The sequence below is a fragment of the Gallinula chloropus genome (genome assembly GCF_964237585.1).
Source record: "Gallinula chloropus genome assembly, chromosome: 12".
NCBI lineage: Eukaryota > Metazoa > Chordata > Aves > Gruiformes > Rallidae > Gallinula > Gallinula chloropus.
The window spans coordinates 8,125,284-8,148,149 of record NC_140097.1 but is presented as its reverse complement, the minus strand read 5'-3'; the positions used below and the strand labels follow the sequence as shown (position 1 = coordinate 8,148,149).

At 49.0% G+C, this 22,866-nt stretch overlaps 1 protein-coding gene across 4 annotated transcripts in view; it reads right to left on the bottom strand.

The window, feature by feature from the left end:
• CADPS (calcium dependent secretion activator) overlaps positions 1–22,866 on the bottom strand; it is a gene marked incomplete at both ends in the record, with an annotated part of 215,861 nt that overhangs the window by 165,265 nt on the left and 27,730 nt on the right. For all 4 annotated transcript variants that reach the window (XM_084269725.1, XM_084269723.1, XM_084269724.1 and 1 more), the window contains 2 exons: positions 2,119–2,451; positions 6,869–6,982. In XM_084269725.1, the coding sequence (XP_084125851.1) occupies positions 2,119–2,451; positions 6,869–6,982 (447 nt within the window). The remainder of the gene's footprint in view (positions 1–2,118; positions 2,452–6,868; positions 6,983–22,866) is intronic.

Genomic DNA, 22,866 nt, shown 5'->3' with positions numbered 1-22,866 from the left:
CATTTATACCCCACAACAAACGGTGCAAGCGATGGCTGGGACCCTGCAGGAAGGGGCAGTGGTCAGGAACAATTTTGGTGCTTCATGGTAAGACAGAAGAGCTGAGCGGCTGCTGCTGCTCTCCTAAAGGCTGCTGGTGGCCAGAGAGCTCCAGAGGTTCCTCTGGAGTAGTCCAGATGACCACAGGCAGCACTCAAGCCTACAGTATCACTGCTCCCACCTCTGGTCCCTGTGGGACAGGCTCCCATCCCACTGTGCCAACCCCTTGGCACCGTAACCACTTGCACTGTACCCCAGGAAAACACCAGATGCCTGAATGACTGCTGGCCATACAGCTTTCTGAGCTGTGCTGCACTTAAAAACCTGTCCCTTCTGCATAGCTAATCCTCACTATCCCAGCATTAAAACCAGAGTAACTCCCATGCTAATCGTTGCTTTCAACAGAAATTACCTCTTTCTGTGAAAGCCTGAAGTATGGGTGTGCTGCCTCTGAGTACTAAGAAAAGACCCAGAACTAAATCCTTCATTCCCAGCGGGAAGCTAGGACCTGCTGCAGGAGACCGGTCGCTCAATGCAACAGGACAATTTGCAGGGAGCAGCCGCTGGGTTCATGGTGGCAGCCAGAAAGGCTCTGGTAAGCAGAGATTGCCCACAAAGCAGGGCAGCCATGATTAAATACTGTTTTCTGCATCACTGGGAACTGCAGGAGAAGGTAGGATCACCCACACGCTCACACAAAGCCATCCTAGCTCCTTAGCCGAGCACAGGTCAAGGGAGACACAGGGTTTGGGTGGATTTAAGTGAAAGAAGTAACTGCAGAGGTGATTCAGCTCTCAAGGTGGCACTGAAAATATTATGGGTTTCATTTCAGACAAGGCCCCCATCAGAGGAGAGAGGCACCAAATCTAGTTTGTAAACATAACTTATGAGCACCGACGCAGTCCTTGCTGTTGCCTTTTTGCCATGAAGACACCTTACTTGGGGATATTTATTATCCTCTCCCCACTCCACCATAAAGGTCTGACATGAAGAACAACTACAAGATAATTAAACTCTTCATGGGAGGAAAAAAAAACAGATCAAACAATTTTCTGTGTCTTGAAAAGAACTGGGAATGTCTAGACAGAAGACAGACAGAATTGGTCTCAAATGTATTAATTTCAATAAGAAGTCAAACCCCTGAATTACAGGGAAGAGATTGAGGTCTGCTCCTCCTCCAAAAACTTTCCACAGCATTACCTTACCCTCCCCATGACTCTGACATCCTCTATCCTGCCTGTGATATTTATATCTGATAGCAGGGGACCATAATCTGGGTCACCGACAGCCTGGACTGCCACCGACAGCCCTCAGCAAGAGCTGCTGGAAAGGCAAGCAGCATTGCAGAGCTCCAGCTCCACGCCTCTGGGGAACTGGTTCTTACTGGGGGGGAAACAGACAGAAATGGGAAAGATTTTAATCTATCTGGGAAGTCATAGTGCAAGCAGAGCTGCCCAGAGGGCCTGGGTGTTTGGGATGCTCTCTCCTTCCACCACAGGCAGGCAGGTGTCACAGAGGCTCCATCTACTTAAGGAGAGCCTGCACAACCTCAGTACATGAGTTTGCATAAGACATCCACCCCTGGGGCATCTGAGCTTCAAGTGCTAGTAAGGTTAGTGCAGGCTACAAGAACGCACTTCTGTCATTTGGACTGGTGATGTGACTGTGGAAAGGCAGGTCACAGCAGCATGGCTCACTTAGGCACCACCAAAGACCTGCTCATACAGACACAAAGCTGGAAGAATAAAGGGTTTCCATCTCAACAATCCCAGGGGATTTCAGGAAATAAAACTTCATATAATATAAAGACCTTCTAAAACATCTGCAGGAAACCTTAAGCCATAAACCAAGAGAAAACAAGCACGAGCAAGATGTAGCAGCCCACTTGGATAGTCAGAACATAACTGGCAGTGTAGGAGTCCCACCACGAACCAAACCCCCCTTCCCTAGTGCAAGTTCTCTCAAAACCAGTCTGGTCCAATCCAAAGTTTCCAGTTCATAACAGCAGCATTTCCCATTGGCAAGCCCTGCCCCAAGAAAGCCCTTTCCATTCCACCCAGCCAAGGAGAAGGACCTTACCTGACACGCATTGTACAGAAGCTGATGCTCGAATTTCTTGATCCCCAAAATGTTCTGGAACATCTCGTAGAGCTGCTCCTTGCTGAGGATGAGCTCGGAGGCAGCGCTCGCCGTCATCCTGGCCTGCTGCTTGCGGGGATCCTCCTCCCCACGGTAAATAGCATCAAACTTTGCCATCCAGGAGCTCAGGACCGTCTCCTTGCTGAGGCCATCGATTTCTGGCAGGCTGCGCACTCTCTTCTCAATGTGCTTCTTGAAGACCTCCCGAGAGTCGTTCGCTGAGCACCCTCCGCTCTGCACCATCCTGGCTACACGGTCGCTTTTCAGAAACACCTGCAAAAAAGGGGTGACTTCAAATGGTGTCAGTTTAATTAAAAATATATATTCAACATCCCCTTTAAGTACCACAAAGCATGGTTTCACTGCCAGGAAGCCCACTAACTGGCTACCAGTAGACTTTCAGTAGACTTTCCAACTCCTCACTCAACAACCACGTGTTGCCAGATGGACAGAGGCTTCAGCTGTACTTTGGGCAGCGTAATGAAATCGGGTGAAGCTTCTGTTCTGCATCCAGTAAAACGGAACGTTTTGATGCAATTAGGACTTGACACGATGCTGTAGTTGCACCTCACCAGATACATAAATGCCATTTGGGAAAGCAGGATTACATTTTGCTCCATCAAATGTTTGAATAATGAAGTCACTGCACAGCAATACTCACCCAGCTGAATTCTGCCCTGTCATAGCGCTCCCGTCAGCAGGATTGTGTGGCATTATCTGGGCAGCCAGGCCCCTGGGAAACCTCTGACCATGCAAGGCCCAGGCTAACATTAAGCTACTAGACTGGAAGAGATCTTTGCAGGCTGCCCTGCTGTCACAAGACGATAAGAATGGCATTGTATTCTGTATCTTAGCATTACCTTCCATTGAATAGCATGTGTCCCTGCTTCTCCCATTCCCTGGTCTTTCCAGCCTGGGCAATTTTAAAAGCACTGATAAAATGCCCTGAGAAAGGATGAGTGGTCTGACCATTTCCAACTGACACGTCATCAGAACAACTCAGACACCCAGAAAGGCAGCAGAGCCACAGCTGGACGAGGCCAAATCCCTTCCTGCTGCAGCCTGGCTGAGGTAACACAGGGTGGCTCAGCACAGCTTGCGGCTGCCTGGAAGGCCCTGCAGAGAGAGCAGCCGGCAAGGTGCACCACACTGACAGCAGGAGCAAGGGAGAAGGCCTTTGATGAAGATGCTCTTCCCACTGGAAGAACAGCAAAGGAACCTAAACATAACACATCCCCCTGCAGACCAGGGGATGCCATGGGAGCAACGCAGAGCTGACGGGTGAGAAGGGGACAGGGGGACATTGTGCGGCGCTCCTCTCCAATGCCCTGAACACAGGAGAGCAATCGATGCCCAGCAAGAACTGCTGTTTTATTAATGATGCTGAGAACGGATGAATGCAGCAGGCTGGGAAGAAGCTGTGCCAGCATCAGGGTGTATCTGTCAGCTCTCAATAATTAAAGAGCTTGAGGATGACCTAAGGACATGGCAGATTATTTTTTTTATACCACTCAGCAACATGGCACTCCATGTTCCCAGATGCTTGATGGCACAGGCATCTGTTGGGAGTAGTAGTGGGTTTTTCTCCAGGACCAGCCCAGAAATGCTGAGGAAGAGCTGGGTTGTTTCCTTCCAACATCACTGTGCCAAGGAGCACTCCCTGCAGATGAGGGAGGCAGGATGCCACCAGCAGCAGCCTCAGTCCATGCTGAAACAATACTCCTTGCAGAGTTTAAACATGACCAATAATACCCTGGGTGTGTGCAGGTGCTTTTAGGTAACAGATGAGCATTATCAAAATCCAAGCTCCCAACACAGCACTGCTGGAAATGCTGGGAGGTCAAGAGAACAGCCCTGCTGTGGCATCCTCGGCTGCCACATCCCCTCTCTAATCATCTACTCCAGGCGCCTTTGGCCTGACCCCGTGTGACAGTACTAATGACTTCCCATACCCACCAGCACCCATGGCTGCTGTTTCCCATGGTCCTCAGCCCCGCTGCAGGGGTGACAGCACTGCGAGCAGAAGGACCACACTCTCCATCTCCCCTCAGCCTGGATTTATCCTCCCTGGGTGTGCAGCAGCAGAGGAAAGGAGGGCTGCGGCTGGCAGGGAGGAGGCAGGCGCGGGGGAGTGCCAGTCAGACACAAAGCAGCAGAAAGAGACCATGAAATAGGAGGATAAAAAAAGATAAAAGAGGTGTTTGGTCCTGCAGAGCAACCTGCTTTCTTTAGAAACTAGCAGGTGAATCGCTCGGCTGTAGGACTGCCTAGCAGGGCTGCCAGGAGTCAGGGACTGCTGGAGCACTATCCTAGTGTAGGTGTACACAGAGGTGAACTGCCCCCCCATTAGCTGGGTCAGGCACCTCCTGCCAAATCCATAGCTGATCCCCACACGTCAGGCATGGCCCCGGCTCTATCTTCCCACAGCAGAGTGGAAATGGGTCTAACGAATCATTTCCATAATACCCGCTGGAGGGACTGCTGCATAAAGTGCTGGCTGCCAGATGAGGCTTGAGTCATTAGAAGTAAAAGGACAGGAGAAAAGCTCTCCTGGAGTGTCTGTTAGAGCATGCTGGGCCTGCCTCGCACACAGGGTCTGCAGCATGCCTGCAGCACAGCGGTGCTGTGCAGACCTGCAGCAGAGCCTGCTCAGATCACTCAATCTTTTAATTTGATGGCAGCCTGTGAACCAGACTGACAACTCCTTGACAGCAGACTTAACAGTAGAACGTGGCCATGCAAACATATTCAGGGCAAGAGCAAACACATTCTTGACCTACAGTGCTGCCTTTACCTATTTTCTTTCTCCAGAAAAAAAAACAAAGATCATTCCCTAGGTAAGGAACCTGTTCTGCACCGTAAGTGGGTCCCATCAAACACCAGCAATGTCCTGCACAGCGATGTCCAGCTTCAGCTGAGCAAAAAAACCAAGCTTTAGCATTTTCCAAGCCATCATGCAGCTTTACTGTCAGTACCTAAATGCCAATTTCCAGATAACATCCATCCAAGGGATGGTTAGACTGCACGAAATTGAGATTTGCAGGAGCTAAGCAGGATCTGTTGTGATGGCACCGTGGCTCAAGCAAGGGTGGGCACCTCTCTGCAGAGAAAGGAGGAAGGAGAACCCCATCAGCTGGGACATAACGAGGGAGCAGAGGCTTCCTGTGGCGAGGCACTGCCTGGTGCCACCGCAGATGGTGCCAAGGAATTCACATGCAGCCAAGCTACAGCTGCACTGAGGCTGAGAGCACACAGTTGTGAACCAAAGGAGATTGATAGTAAAAAGAAGAAAAAGGAAGCTGTGCTACAGGACACAGAAGGATGCATTATGCTTTTTGCAGCCTGCTTTAAGTAGGACAGAGCAGGTGGAGTGTCCAGTGGAACAGAAGATGGAGCCTGCATACACCCAGTGATCAACTGCTCCTCCTAAGTTTGATTACTTGGGGTAATCACACAGCACAGGACTTCTGGAGCTGCTCAGGACACACTTCCAGCCAGTCTCACCAGTGAAACAGGGATGTACTTTGCCTGTTTATAAGCATTTTTCATTTGCCTGCCCAACAGTCTTGTCTGAACAGATTACACTGCTCTTACGTTGTAAAATGCAGCTCACGCCATCTTGAAAACTTTCTCTGAGAGCATCTGTTCCGTGAAGCTGTGATAAACTGATGATCCCCTGGCAATTTCTGTTCTGATAAGAGATGTAAATTACTCTCAGCTTCCTTCCTGTACAGAGAATGGCAGAGCAGTAACTATTAGGCCGGTTTAATAGAGTTAATCCAGGGATAATTTGTGCTTTCGTTACACAGAAGCAGCTGTTGCCATTTTTATACAGTTAAAATTCTCTTTGGTTTTAGTATATGATTTTTGGTCCCCTCTTAGATTCCACTTCCAGAGAAATATTTTATGGAAGAAATTCAAAATCTTCACCTTTTATGACAGAACAGCTCTAGGGAGAAAGGGAAACAGTTTGTAGAAAGGCTGGCAAAAAACATAAAGCTACACCCATACAAATCACAAGCACTGATTTCCTTCCAAACCAGAAGCTCTTCCCTTCTGAGAAGAGATATGAAAGGCAGCATTACGGGCTGCACACAAAGAGGAGCAAAAAGACAGACAGGCATAATTATTCTTTTGCACAATTATGAATGATGCTTCATGTTCTTTGGTATCATCTAGTCTTGTAGATGTACATCCTCCTCCCTCTCCCTTTGGTTTAGAGCACTTGTCATACCAAAGAGGAAAGAGAAGACTTGCTGAAAATCCCAAAGTCAATTAGACACAAGGCAAAAGCTTCAGCAGGAATTGAATGTGCTGCCCAGTTTTCCTTTGTTATTTTTCCCAGGGTACACAGGGCATTTATTTTACATTGTGTCATTTTTCCTGTTTTAAACTGTTCAAAGGCATCAGGGAGATATTTCTCAGCCTAAAGGAAGGGCGATCTTCCCCCTACTCAAGCTACAGGATACACCGTGTTGTAGGGGTTGCCACAGTTGCTGTACAGTGGTATGTTCAAGCCATGAACAACACAAACACTGTGATGCACGAGACACCAGACATAAAAAACATTACATTTGCCTTTGTTTTGTGCTGTTTGATAAAGGACAATCCATTAGATCAGAATTTGACCCCATCTCTGAACAGGGGTGAGAACAGGGATTGATATGAACACTGTATTGTCTCTCCTTACCTCATAGTAGCTCTGGACAGCGTTTATAAATGCCTCATCTGCTACAATCTGGGTTTCTCCATTGAGAAAGGCCTGGAAACGATCTTTGATTGTCTGGAGCTGCTGCTTACTTATCTGCAAAACATGACAAAAAGAGAAAATTAGTCAAGAAAGGTTTATGTATGAGCAAAACCACCCCACTAATTCTTCTGCAGTATCTTATCTGGTGTGCTTATGATGTGCACTTCTGCTCTTCTTTGGGGACAGCAGCAAGAGATGAGGAATCAGCCACGCGTGGGTACACACACACTCTCTTCGCCCTGGCAAATCCATTCAAGCATCATGAGCATCTACAACCGCCCTGAACATCTTTTCTAAACACCTCTGGCACCACAAGATGCACACAAGACTTTTACTGCTCCAGGTATGCCCAAGCCACAAGCAAGCTGCTGTGTGCATGCTTGGAACAGTCTGTTGGAGAGCAATCTCTGCCCTGCTCAGCCTCTCCTCCCCTGCAGAAGATGAGGTTTCATCACTGAACAGGAAGCCTCACCAGAAAAAAATTAATGCCATTTAATGCCTAAGAAATCACAGAAGGGCAAACCTGCTCTCCTTATCCAAGCACAGACTGTCTCTGCTGCCTCTGTGCAGCTCAGAACAGTTCCTGTCCAGCATACAGCTGATACAACTTACAAGACAGTTCTAATTTTGGCACAAGTACATCGTCGAAGTTTACAAGGGTTTGTTTCAGCCTGGTAAGATAACATGACATTATTTTGCCAATTTATCTGTCAGTTTGAAAACAGAGACAGCTAACCCCTCCCGTCTCTTCAGCTCGTGGCAGTCAAAGTCACAGCAGGCACATGTCATGTACCAGCAACACCAGTACAACTCCTTAAGATGCAGATAACACTCACACTGAAGCACTACAGGCATTTAACTGTGGTTGTGATTGGTTTACCACGTGTCTACTTCATGTTTGAGGATAAGAACTAGTTTAGACAAAAGAGAAGGAAGCAACCAAGATGCATACATGAGAACTTCAAACTTGAGAAGACAGCAGTGAGAATTAGGACAACTCTTATGAATGACCTACAGGTCTAAGGAAGAGGTTGGGTTTTTCTCACTTATATGCCAGCAGAAGAAACCAGCCCATTAGAATGGAAGAGAAAAATAAAATTAATTGCTCTAAGTGTCTAAATGGCTTTGAATAAAGTACCAAAAACTGCAGAGATCCAAACAACTAGAGCGTAATGAAGCCTGGTAAACACAGCTAGTGATAAAAAGCAGGAGAGGGACCACTTGGTAAGTGCGACGATAAATATCTCTAGATCGAGACGATGCACCATGCAGGGTGTTCAGGGACTGCAGTAACGAACATCATGAATACTGGTAATTAATTCTGCAACACCACGCTAAGGAGGGTTAGTGAGCAATGGCAATTTGATGTGGTGAGCTGGGATGACTTTATCCTGGTGCTTACGGAGAGGTGTTCATCAAAGTGACATAAAACAAGACTCAATACACTCTGCTTTGGCAAACACGGAACAGCCTCTGCCATCCCTGCGGGTGCTGGACAGACGGGTCATTCCCACCCCCAAAACAGCAGCCCCCACTTCACAAGGCCTCACACATACAACGAGGCTTAGCATTGCCAGGCTGGAGCAAGGACCATCCCTCTGTTCTGACCCACCTCAACCTTTGTCATCTTCTGCCTGTGGAAAAGCATGGCCTGGCTTTAAGGCTGACAGGACGCAAATTTTGGTTCTAAGAGTCCATCTGCCATGTCAGGCACCTAAACCCCTTTGTGATGCTTGCCAAAGCACCCTAGATAGCACAAGCCATTGGGCAACACGCAACAGCATCAGACGTAAAGTAGGCTCCAAACCTATCTGAGCTGATGGAAATGCCTGATGGAATTGAAAAGAAAACCAGGTCAGGGATAAGAGGACCCAGAGACAATGTAGAAATCGAATAGGAGACACTGGTGTAAAAGCACTCGGTCTGTTTTTATTAAGCATTTAATTACCTGGAAGAAAAGCGGGATGTTAATTAAATGTATTGATGATTTTGTATTAGCAACCACTGTGATCATCAGGCAGAAACCACAGGGCAATAGAGGCCCTAAGAAACCAAGAAAAGAAACGTGAAAACTAAAGGTAATATTGAAATCAGGGTGTTGAGGCACAAGGAAAGACGAATGAAGAGCACAGATACTCTGAGCTGAGAGGCTTTTCGATCAGCATTTTAACAATGTGCATGGCATTTTTATTATCCCCCCCCCCCCCCCCAAGTTATTTCTTAGGACAACCTCCAAAAGTCCTTGCTTGTTCAATTCCTAGAATACCACCTAGCAGCAATATTATCTGCTCTTTCCCAATGGGCCATTCCCAAAACAAGCTATGCCTCTTGAAATTCCTAGAAGCTCCCGACATGCAGCTTGCACGTCAGCTCCTGGGCGCTGCGGAAATGAATCATCCATCGGGTTTGTCTCTACTGGAGTGTCAGTTGCCTCCTCCACGCCCACAAGCTCCGTGCAAGTTATGTCCTCCTCCAGGAAAAAGGAGATCCTCTCGGATCACAACAGGCTGCAGCGTGGCTCTATCCTCAGCTGAACGGGACCCTCGGTATTCCATCCCCTCTGAACTGTGTAACAGGACTGGTGCATCGATCTGTGCCTGTGCCACCAGCATGGATGCTGTCAAGAAAGCATCTGAGCAGAAGTCATCACATTCAGCTTCTGCAGCACAGCAGCAGACTCCCATTGCAGAAAGTCAGTGGCAGCCAGGAAGCAGAGGGTGATCAGACCCACAGGTCAATGAGATCTGCCCAGCACACTCCATCTCCTAACATTATACATCTCCCTCTCTTTGTCAGGCACCAAGGGCATCGCTGAGAATCCCAGAAGCACCCCTGGGGTGGCTGGGGGGCAGCACCTCCCCACAGGGGCTGGACCAGTGCAGGAGGGGCAGCCTCAGCCCCAACGTCATGCTCCAAAGCCTTTAAGCAGGGCCAAGCAGTGCCACCAACCCATCCACAGGCTTACAGGAGCACGTGCACTCAACACTCACCTGGAAGCTTAAGTGCTTTAAAGGCAGGGGTGTTATTTTATCTCTCCCTATTAGAGGCACCAGTGATTGGCTAGAAATCCATATACAGCAAGCCAACAGCTTCTGCAAATCCAGCACGGCAACTGAGAGCCCGACACAAACCACTTCTCACTTAGTTACCTCCTGTAGTGTGCTCACAAATAGGAAAAACCCAACAGCACTACTTCCCCTCCCAAGCATGGCCACTGAGCAGCCCAGCCTTTGCAGGAGGTCCAACCCTGGTGGGTTTTAAGCCCAGTGGGTGCAAGGCTGGGTGGGGGGGTGGGGGGGCAAGTCCAAATCCAGGTACCATCGTACAGGAGAGGAGCAGAGGGCTGGGAGTAAGCAGGGGTACTGCACTGGGTGGAAGAGGTTTATACTATTTAACTTCCCTCACTTCTCCAACCCTCGCTGCCTTTCTCCATAACAGCTGTCCCACACTGAGAGCAGTTACAGCAGAGTCATTTCTCTGCTGGACAGAACACCCTCCTTACATGCAGCAGCTCGGGACCCAAACGACCTCTCCCAAGTTAATCTTGTGGTGTGCTCATGCAGCAGAGTGTTCCACACACAGCTTTCATCTGCCTAAAGCATGTGAGTACTTCAGCTGCCAGATATACACGTGCATATTAAAAATTTCATTAATTGGGGCTGTGATGGTGAACTCCTGGCACAGGTATCAGGTGGGGTACCCATGGAGCTTTGGGTTGGCATCCCTAATGGACTGCATGGATTTTTGTAAGAATCTTAGCAGAGGTCTTTTCCATAATGGACTAAACTATGGGGAAGAGCTAATCAGTTGCTAAATCTGGGCTTCCAAATGCCTCCTTACAATCTTAGTCTACCTTTTATTTTTTTTTTGGAAGAGAAACCCAGCACCATCTGTCCCACCCCATTCCCGAGGTCACCAATCTCTGGCACGTGCCATGCCCCCACCATGCTCACAAGCAAATCACAGAGGCAATTTCTTGTATTTGTTTGATACAGATTCTTATCAAACAGTGCACCAGCCTCCTTGGCACAAACCCTCACCAGCAGCCTCCTTACTACGTGTTATCTCTGCACACACTCCCTCCATCTGACTCGGAGCTGAATGCAACCCTGGATGCACAGAGCCATGGCACCTTCTCCAGCGCCGCTCCAGTCAGCAAACAGCTGGCACTATCTCTGCACATCGTCTCCAGCCTCCCTCGCCTACGCTGGCAGAGCACATGTGCTGCAAAGAGACATTTGCTGCAGGAAAATTCCCTGGAAAAAATAAAGTTACACACAGGAACGTGCCTCCCTAATCCAGCCTCCCTCCAAAGTGTTTTGCCAGCCCTGAGCACGCTGGAACAAACACAGTCATACATGTCACAGCCCAGGGTCTGTGCTAACAGGACTGTACAGCGTGAGGTGGGTTTGGGGTTTGTACCTCATGCTGTATCATGGGTGGGCTCAAAGTAGAGACTCAGGTTTGTGTTCTGTGAACATGAAAGAACTAGAACAACTTCTGCAGATTTTCACTTTAAAAAAGTGAACTTTCAGATCTGCATGTGTGAAGAAAACAAGATGACTTGCATTCCCAGGACAGTTGTCTTTCCAAGCTTTGTGTGATGCACATCAACAGTATTAAATGTCCCAGAAGCATACACTACATGCCTTGAAAGGTAGTAGAAAGGAGAGTTTCGTAGGAATTTAGAAGAATTCTTGCATAATGTGGCTTTGAGGGTGGTCCAGAACTGAGACAAGGGGCAAGACAAACTGTGGCATCTCCAGCCTCGCAAACTTTCACAACCTGATTGCATGAACATGATTCAGTTGGGGAGGGAGCCCTGCTTTGAGCAGGGGTATGGGGCCAGACACCTCCTGAGGTCCCTTGCAACCTGTTTTACACTACCACACCCAACACAAGGCTTTCAAGCGAAAGGCATCCCTGAGGTAGAGAGGTGACACCTCCTCCTGCCAGGTTTGTGCACCTCCAATCCAGGACTGGGTGTCTCTGTGCACTGATGCCCTGCGGTGCCCTAGCACCCAGTGCATCTCACTACAAGGGTCTGTCCTGCATCCAGGATATGAGGACGCACGGTGATGCTACACACCGGTCCCGGATGGCTCAGCCCATCACTCTCACCCATGTCACGCAGCAATCCGTTCAGCTGAGGACGGCACTTAATTCCCAGGGGAAGCACCTCTGCCTTTGTCTAGAGCCTGGCTTACAGCACAGGACCAAGTGCAGCCTAACGCTCTTCCTCCTCAGAGCACTCGCTGCTGAGTACCACAGTACAGAGGAGGAGTAGCTACCTGCTCACCGTGCTGCTGTTCTGGGCTTTGTTTTGTAACATCTAATAAATGTTTTATTACTCCGCAGCACCAGGCGGTGTAAGAAAAAGCTACATCAACTGAAGGTGCATCCCTCATCATCACTGCATCACAGCCAGGCAGGAAAGCAGCAGAAGGGAGGGAGATGCAGAGGGCTGGAGCAGCTGAGGGCTGCCCTCAGGGGAGAGGCCAGAGACCCCAGCAATAGGCATGAGATTAGAAAAAAAAGCAACTTCAGGTTATTTTCCACTGGGAAAATGCATCAGGTTCTTCCCTTGCGGGTGCTGCTTTGCCCCTGACAGGAGAGAGGACTGCATGGGGAGTGGCTCTCATCCCCAGGATTTTGGGGCTTTAAGTGCAAACTCTCCTGGACAGATGTGGGTGCTTTGCAAACTGCTGAACACTACAGGCCTTTTGTGGTTAACATAAGCGAGCGGTATGATTCAATGAGGCTTCAGTTATTAACTGTCAGTCTGGGGGACCTTCTCCCTGGTGCCTAACAGTGTATTCTGTGGTTGTTTCAGAAAAGTTTAATATTTGTTACCAAAGAGTTCCTTGTGCTTTGGTTTCTGACAGCCACAATACATCTTTGCAGGGACACTGAAGAGGCACATCCTTCCTTTTCCCTTACAGTCTGACCATACATGGATCACTGTACGTACACACACTGATCTATGGGCTGTCTATACAATTCCTTCTTTGTGAACACTCGATTTGTTGCTTCTCCTCTCCAACCATGATTTACAGGTCCATCCACACTGCCCACTCTCTCTCCAGCCACACTCATCCTTTCTGGATGGCAAACAAGAAAAGCACCAGTCAGATCCCTGGCCATTGACCTGTGGTGCTACCTTCTTCACTCTCAGAAGAGGTGCCCCGTTGAGTTGCTGCAGACAAAACCATGCCTGGAGCAGTAATGGGCACCCACACACAGCCTCTTCTGCCTGCAGCAGATCATACCCTGTCTGCTCAGCCCACCTGCACTGCTGGGAACGGGTCAGAGCGATGGAGACCCTCCAAGGAGCACACTCCAATGGAACCTCCTGCTCCATGCTCAGAAATCAGGCTGGGGTGTGGCACAAGCAACACAAACAGCCCCTGGGTCCGTACACACCTGCCCAGCATCGATGTGCAGGTCAGACACTGGAACAACCCAAAGCAGCTCGACATTACAAGAATAATATTTCTTGACCTAAGCTTCAACAAGGGGTGAGAAAACCCACCAGAGCTGCCTGCAGAGGAAGGAAGCCCCTTCCCTGCCCAGCCACCAGCTACCATCCAGCCACTGCTCTACTGCAGCATCAGCTCTGGTCCCCGTGGGGACCTCTCGCTACCTCCATTATTACAAGCAAACAGCAGCAGCTCTGGGGCTCAAGCAGTGAGTGCTAAGTGATTTTGGCATTTGCTGGAACATTTATTCTCTAAAAGAAGCTCCAGTAATGCCAGCTAAGTAATGGGAAGGTAAAACATCAATCCCTTTGGTTGGGCCAGTTGCAAGCACAGAGCCTCTAGATTAAGTAGAGCAGATGACTCCTGTCTACTACCCCAGACAACATCCAGTAGCAAGTTTATCACAAGAGAGAAAGCCCAGGGTCTGAGTTGCTCTTTGAAACACACGGATGCTCTTTTTCATCCTCTCACACCCCAGGAGCATTTCTTTTCTCTGACATGCAGGGAAGACCTAAAATGTTATTACAGCTCCCTCAACTTTTTGAAACACAGCGAAGCACGATGCTAAAAAGAGAGCAAGGCCAGGATTCAGGACTGGGCCTTTGCCATGGTGACCTTCTCCCCAGTGCTTTCCAAGCTACACCTTCTTTCTGCAGCCTGCCATCACAGGGCAAGCCCTGATGTAGTCATACCTTGCCACTGCCTGCTTCTCTTGCCACCTCTCTTCATACCAAGTGCGTCCATCCAACACTCACATGCCAACTCTGCATCTCTCTCCCCCTGCAAAGGATCCCTTTTTCCATGAGGATCAACCACACTTGTTGGAGAAGCGGCTCCAACAGCTTCAGGAACTTCTGCTCCTGTCTGCAAGTTCCCATCTGCTGTCATGTCTCTCTCCTCCTGGCTGGTCCCTCCTCTGCAGCTGGTGTGCAAGTGAATAACCCCAAGATGGAGCCACCTGACAAGAGCAAGGAAAACTTGGAACTTCTCCCAACTTTGATCTTATTCTACCTAAGCAAGCCATTAGCAGAGTGAGTTTGCACAGATCCAGAGTAAGCTCGCCCTGCTGGGTATTTTTCTGTGCACGATCAAACAGATACATGTCCCTATTTTTTTTACTGATTAATAAAAAAAATGACTTTGATCTCAGAGAAATGGAGAAGCCAGCACAAAATACAAGTAAGAAATAGAAACGATGGAATACTAGGCTGGTGACTGAGCATAGGCTGAGAAGTGACTGCTGCCCTCAGAAACCTCCCTGGTGACTTCTGCTACGATGGGAGCCTGGCCTGGTGAGCTCTGCTGGGTAAATCATTGCCATGATCTGGCAGCTTTCAGCAGAAAGCCCAGCATCACCTGCCTGGGGTAAAAGTGTAGCTACTCTGTTAGTAAAACAAAAAAGCCAACCCCCAAGCCCATAAAAATACCAGCAGAAATAGAGCTAGCAAATAAAGCCTGGAGGCAAACAGAATGGGGGCTGTCCAGGATGAGCAGTGTGACATGCAAAGCCCCCAGCACTGGGTTGTCCCTCTGGGCACCCCAAAGGCAGGAGACAAATCCCTTTACTCCTCTGAGCTCCTCCAGGCTGGACTCTGGAGCTGGCTCCTCTCCTCCTGCCCTCGCCAGCAACTCTCCTTGCTCCCCCCGGTCACCTTCTGATAAACCCCAAGTTTCAAGGATCACGAACGCAACCACTTACAGAGCCTCCTCTGGAAAATCCTGCTAGCAAGGGCCTTGGGCAGAGGCGCAGGTCAAGTCATGTCTGGTTTGACTGGGTGCAGGAGCTCTTTGTGAATGCAAGGGAAAGGGCTTTGCCTGCCCTTTCACTCCAACAGTGCAGTATGTGCGGCAGGGACAGTCCACTGCTGCTCTGAAACCTCCAAAAAAAAGCCTGAGCCCAGGAAAAAGGATTAAGGGAAGATCTTCCTTTTCATCTCGAGCCTCACAGGCAGTCTTGGAAAGCAATATTTTCACTCCTTCTCTTCTTTTGGATGGAAAACAACACATGGTTTCTTGAAGCTTGTGACACAGCTTCTGAGACATTACCTCTCACATACTTCCAAGCCTGAAGACCACGGTGTGGAGGTGGAGAACATCACAGGTCACCTCCTATGAGTCACCCACGCCACGTCCCTTGGAAAAGTCAGGGACAGGGTGGGCTATAAGCCTACCAGAATTTCTATGAGAATATTCTGAGGACAACTTCCAGAACTTGAATGTCTTACAGCCTTACTGGCAAGGAAAGTAAAGAAGTCAGCTTGGTGTATGGATGCTGCACACATAGTGCCCAGTGGGCACAAAGCCCTGAGCCTCCTGCTCGATCACCAAGACAGGCATGGATAATCTCTCAGTTCAGCCACCTACAATAGAGAGCTGATATTGCACTTATTTAATAATCAAAAAAGAGTTATGTGCAAATTCTTTTACAAGCTCTAAAGACGCAGATTCACAGTGATGCCCACATGCCCAAAAGAAAGAATTGTATAAAAGTAAATGGTTTTACTCAGCTGCTCAATGTGGCCAGAGCCCCTCTGATCAAAGACACCCTGCCAACCCCTCCTGAGGGCTAAAAGTGGGCAACCTCCTTCCACCACCCTGCGACAGTACAGTACTGTTGCTGTTAGCACACAAGAGCCTCAGTTCCTGAGCTACTTTGCAGGCTAGGCAAGGCTTGGGCCTGTGCTTGGTCCAAGGACCACCAGGAGATCCCACACACAACCTAAGGACAGCTAAATATCCATAAATTAATCGAGTCCAAAGAGTGGGTGAAGAATGGGGTGGGAACAAAAGTTGGTCCCCGCTGGTGGGTCCTCCATAGAGGAGCGCAGCATCCCAGGGCCCAGACAAGTCCTTGCTCTCCAACAACCCAGTTGTCTGCTTCTTTTGTGCCTCCTCTCCCATCTCTGAAAGGAGACTAGCAGTACTTCATTGCTCTCCAGAAGTGGCTACACACATGAAAAGACTGAGAGCCTCTCGCAGACTAGGATGGTGGGCTACCCAAGAAGATCCAAGAAGAAAAGCAAGCTACTTTTAGAGAAGCACTTCTAAAATCACTATTTGAACTATTTTCATCTCTCTGTTACCACTCCAAGCAGACCTTACACACTGCAAAAGCTAATTGTCCTTCTTGGTTAACGTACACAGCAGCCAACGACAACATTAAACAACCAGAGCTAAAGATCTCCTACTGACAATTCAGATCTCCAAACAAAAACCTCTGCCTTTTCCCTTTCTTTTTTTTTTTAATAATAAAAAGCACATCCACCATCACCAGAGTTATTTTCGTGTATTTTCATCATTAAACTCTGACTCTCCTCCATGTCACAAGCTATTTTAAAACCAGTTCTTACTGAGCGGCAGCGACAGACAGATGAATGGAGGACACCCGGTGTGTCCCAGGCTCTGTGAAAGTGCTGTCTGCAGCCTGACAAAGTTAGCAGGGGAGGAAATATCTTTGATAGGACTGAAGATGATAACAAGAACTGGAGAGAAGCTTCCAGGCAGACAAAGCTGAAATGGTGAGCCTTGTGGTGGGCATCCTGTGTGCACTCACCACCCCTCGCCGAGAGCTGGGGAACCACCAAACTCCAAAGCGGAGGCCTGCTGTTTAAATGACTTGAAACTGGGCTGCCAAGGTGGAAGGGGAAGCACCGACAAGACTAAGTGATACTTCTTTTCCAAAGAAAGGATGTTTTCACAGAATCACTAGGTTGGAAAAGACCTTTAAGATCACTGAGTCCAACCGTACCTGTCCTATGCTAAACCGTATCTCTAAGTACCTCACCACCCCATCTTTAAAAATATCCAGGGATGGTGACTCAACTGCCTCCCTGGACAGCCTGTTCCAGGTCCTGACAACTCTTTCAGTGAATTTTTTTTCCTAACATCTAATCTGACCCTGCACCTTGTCCCGTCACCTGGCTGAAGAGACCATCGCCCACCTCTCTACACCCTCCTGCCAAGTCATTGTAGGCGGTGATAAGGTCTCCCCTCAGCCTCCTCTTCTCCATACTAAACAACCTCAGCTCCCTCAGCTCGAGGACCTCAATGACTTTCTTGTAATGAGGGGCCCAGAACTGGACACAGTACTTGAGGTGCAGCCTCACCAACGCTAAGTACAGGGGCACAGTCACCTCCCTGGACCTACTGGCCACACTATTTTTGATACAAGCCAGGGTGCCATTGCCATTCTTGGCCACCCAGGCACACTGCTGACCCACATTCAGCCAGCAGTCAACCACCAAGCAGCCCATCAAGAGCCCTGACAAGGCTGAGTGCAACTCACCCTGTTTGAAATCTTCCCTTTCAGCATGTGCTACGATTTCCAGGAAACAAACAAAAAGAAAGAAAACACCCCAGATTTTAAGAAAATTTGTTTAAGAGCCAAAGACATCTTTGATCAAGCAAAAGCTAAGCTGTCTCCTTCAGACAGCACTTGAAAAAGGTTCAATCAATCAGTCAAGCCAGAACAGAACTTGTTTCTAGACAGAAAAACAAGAGAGAAAAGGTGCGAAACTGTAGTGCACCTCCTCCTCCTCCTCACATTTCCTGCTGAAGAAGTGAGTAATCTCAGACTTTACAAGGGCATGTTGTTTGGAGCAAGAAAAAGTTTGGTAGAAGGTAGTTTGTTCTAAGACAGCAAACTACTGCAAGAAAACAGTGTTTCAACTTTCCATTCCCACCGGTCAGCAGAGACATGGGAATACACCTTTGCATCATGGCTGGTATGTGTCTGGAATAACTGAGAGAGTATCCTCCTGCTCCCTCCAAGACATCAGGGAACGTTATTTGCATTAACATTGGTCAACTGGGGTGATTTATTATTATTTAAGTGGAGGTATGGTTAGAATTATCCATTTTTTACCCCCCACAGCCCCCATCTCTGGGCCCAGGTTATGTCAGGAGGCTGAAAATAAAAGGGGCAAATCTTGCAAACTGTCTGAAGCAGGGTGAGAGCCCCATGGGGACGTACCCCTGAGGCTGGGTTACCTCAAGCAAGTGCTCAGGTTTCCAGGCTCAAAGGCTGGATGGAGGAAACCGTGGCCTTTTCTCAGCTTTGGGCTGTAAATATAAACAGAAGGTAGTGAGGGAAATCGCGTTGGATACGGTGCTCGCGCAGGGTGCGTGCAGGTCCTGCACAGCATCTGCAAAGAGGGCAATTAGCCTGTGGGAAATTAGGCATGGAGTTCAGTAATGGTTTTGAAGATAAGAGAAAAGCCTTTTGCTACCTGACCGGCTCTGGAGTCTGTAGTGATAGATCCCAGCCTTGCAAAACCAGGAGATCTGCCAGGGAAGCTGTGGAAGGACAGGTACCTCCAGGGTGATTCGTCCTGGCCACGCATGGCTTGGCACCGGGACCTTCCCCACAGCAGAACCCACCAGTAGAGCTGAGGAAGCAATGCCATAACCAGCATGTGCTTGGGATGGTCCCTGAAGGCATCTGTTAAGGCCAAGAGGGACATCCTACCTCTGCCTCTGTGCCTCTAGCTGGCACACTGGCAGTCTTTTGCCTTCCAACTCCTGCCAAGTTTAATCCAAGTTAAATACCACCCCCCAAAGCTGCTTGCTGACCCCGAACCAGACATCCAGCCCCACGCAACAGGGCTCAACTGCAAGGATAACTTATGCTGGCTCCCTGCACAGAGAGCAAATGCAGACAAGTCAGATCTGGTCCAGCCTCCTCAGCAGCCATCCGCAACCCAGCCTGGAGACAAGAGACTGCACCAGTAATCTGGAAACAAAATGAAACATAAATAAAGCCTTTTTTGTACCATTGATGGCCCATAGTGCCTTATTTGGCAGAAGGGGAGAGACACTAGTTTGAAACTCCCAGCTTTCCCAACAAACCCAGAAAAAAGCGAGTTTAGTCTGGCAATTTTCATCACCACAGTTGCACATGGCCCTACACAAGGATCCTTCTCCATGTACAACATCGAAGCCTGTCTCAAAAAGAAGAGACAGTAATTTTTCTTCTTTGGGCTTGAAGCAGGCTATTTTTAAGGGCTTTGAGTGATGAGCTCTGGGTGTTTCTGCTGGGAGGGGTACTGTTCCTGGCATCCCCTTCCCATCACATGAGCTGTCCCTGCTCCTCACCTGCTGCAGGTTCTGTGCATGTGAAAGAGAATTGCAAGCTGATGCTACAAGAACAGTGACCTGGCACAGACAGAGCGAATACCCTCTTTAACACACTCACAGAACAGGCCATCCAAGCCCTAAATCCAGGTTCCTTATGTCTTTTGTGACACCTTATAGCTGGTTGAAATAGCCCAGGAGTAGGGCAGTGAGCAGCCTGTGCACGGACGTAGCGGAGCGCAGTCCTAAAGGGCAGGAGGGAAGAACTGCCTGTTACTACAGCTGGTAATGAGTTTATCTGCACAGAGAGTACAAGTCAAAACCCCCACAAAAAAGCAACGCAGCTCCTGCAGATTCGAAGCATGTAATTTTAGAGGAGGGTTTGTAGGAGCAGAAAACACGTGGGCACACAGAAAGAGTAAAAGACAAAAATCAAATTGTTCGTTGTAAGAAGCAGCTGTGCTAGAATCTGCCTACAGCATTCTCCATCCCAGAGCTTCACTTGTGCTCCCAGGAGCCCTGGAAGAGGTCACTGAAACCGTAAAGAGTCAAAAACTACAATAAGTGGGAAAACAAACTCCTAAAAGGAGCATGAAGCATTGAATCACTAATCATAGAATCATAGAATGGTCTGGGTTGGAAGGGACCCCAAGGATCATAGAGCTCCAACCCCCCCTGCCACAGGCAGGGACACCAACCTCCAGGCCTGGAGCTACACAAGGTTGCCCAGGACCCCATCCAACCTGGCCTTGAACACCTCCAGGGACGGGGCATCAACCACCTCTCTGGGCAGCCTGTTCCAGCCCCTCACCACTCTCTCTGTAAAAAACTTCCCCCTAATATCTAATCTAAACCTCCCCTCCTTTAGCTTTAATCCATTCCCCCTTGTCCTGCCAGTGTGTGCCCTTTTAAAAAGTTAATTCCCCTCCTGTTTCTCTGCTCCTTTCAGGTACTGGAAGGCTGCAATGAGGTCCCCCCACAGCCTTCTCTTCTCCAGGCTGAACAAGCCCAGCTCCCTCAGCCTCTCTCTTCAATCTTGTATCCCTCTGCCCAGCAAGAGTGAGGAGCAGGCTATGTACATCCTGGGAGCAGATCTGTGCAGGTGGTGGCTGGACCACAGCACCTTGTGTGCTCCGATGCCACAAAACAGATCCCATGCCACACTGCACACACACACACAGTCCCAGCAACTGTGTGGATTGCTTTTCTTTTATTTTTAAGCTCGATCATTCCCATTAGAAGCCTCAGCCTACGCCAAAGAACGAGAGAGAACCCGTTACCTGTGGAAATTGTATTTAGGAAAAATACCAAATCTCAAATAAAAGTCAATAAAATCCACAGAACCAAGGATCTGAGACTCCAGTCTCTTACACCTAAAAGTGCCCCGAAATATTTGAATGAGGGGAGCATGGAGTTTCAGCCCGTGCAGCAGCTGATGGACAGGCACCGGCGCAGCCAGCGATCGCCTCTCCCCAGGCACGTGGCCCAGAGACATATTGCAGAAGTGGCCCACACAGCCTGCTCGGGAGGAGGCGGCCCTGATTGACGGTTGTCTCGAAGACAAATGCCTTCACACCCCTCCAGGAGAACGGCAGCAAGCTTCCCTGGCAGCTGGGCGAGGGAGGAGGCGCGCTGTGAGATGGGAGCGGGGAGCCCTTGGGGTACGCAGGTGAAGGCAGCGCTGCCAAAAAAACCACCACATCAGCTTCAAAGCCCCGTAACGAAGAGGGGACCGAGCTGAACTGTGACCAAGAAGGTTTCATCCAGAAAGCCAGGCGAGGCTGGGGCGTGCTCAAAGGGCAAGTGCCAGCGAAGCAGCACGAAGCAGCCCGTCTCCACTGACAGTTCCTTCAGTGATGCCAGTGTTCCTTTGCCATTCAGCCCCTCCTCGTCGGCAGTTTCCAAACTTCAGAGATCTACACACGGTGGTTACTTGAGTGGGCATGTACCCTGCCCACACTGACAAGAGGAGGACAAACTGGTGTGAAACTTTGTTCCACCTCCAACTCGCTCCCAGCCAGGCTTCAGCACTTGGCTTGACCCACGCAGGAGAGAAACCTGCCAGGTTCCAGCCAAAATCCTGGCTGCAGGCTCAGAAAGCCAGAGATTATGCATGTCGTGGTTAACAAAAAACAGCAACAAGTTTTCCCCCACAGGTAATATCGGAAGGAGAAACCAGGGAATCCAGCAATAAAAGAGAACTCCAGCATCGCTGCCCATTAGATTGGGAAGAAAATAGGCAGCTACAGCCATGAAGATGATACTTTCCCCCTCACTGACTCAAAAGTCAAAGTCTTTGTCATCCGCAAATCTCCCCAAGCCCAAATGCAGACCTGCTGGGCACAAGTCACTCCTCCTGGCTGATGCTGTGCCTGTCTTAGCACGGGATGGAGAAGTGAAATTGCAGCCTCCTGGGGTACACCTAAACTCCCCTCAAATTTAGGGCTCAATTATTTTTTTATTTCCTTTACTCTTCTATGCTGTGACTGCTTTTTTAAAAACCATGTACTATTTTGATGATCTTTGTTATTAATTCCTTACATAATTTTCACAGAAGTGGGTTTAAGCAAGTAAAACAAATCCCCTCACCCAGATATAATGGAAAAGCAAAGAAACTAAGGATTGCATCAGAAAAAAAAAAACAAACCAGCACAGAAAGATAGATGCCTTTGCCACATCACAGGCTGCGAGTGGACAGGCACATGCAGCAAGAGCAGGACAGAATAAAGACACTTATCTTGAGCAACCCAGAGTCCAGCTAATGTGAGTCAGTAAGAGCAGGGCACCCACCAGCCTGTTTGGAAGACCAAAACGACTTCTGAATGCGTTTGGTACCCCAGTTCCTGCACAAATCCTCTTGCCTACAGGCTATCTGGGTGGGTGACAGCGTTCATTTCCCAGCTGGGGCTGCTGTGACACTCCCTGTAGCTACGGAAGGACAGAGAGAAACCCTCTGAAGCACCACGCCAAGGGCTGGAGTTCAAAACAGATTAAGTTTTTTCTCCTCATGCCTGGCGCCTGCGGGCCCAGCACTAACCCCCATCGTGCTCTTGGGCTTTACGGGCTCTTCCCAAGAAGGAACACCACGTTAAGCTGACACAGTACGTATGAGGCAACCACAACACCCCTCCCAGTAAAATCTCTGCGTGACGCAGAAGGAATTACCTCCACAATCCCATTCCCACGAACCCTGCAGCATCATGCTGACAGACAGCAGAGCCCTGAGCTGGGGGGGAGTCAGGGTTTGTGCTGCTGATGCCAGAGCACGATTTCCATTAGTGTTAATGGGAACTACTGACAGCAGCGGCAGCCAAGAAGCCAACCAGCCTCCAGTCTCAGGGATCGCCTTGGATAAGTACTGACCTGCAGTCAGTCAGTCCCAGCAGC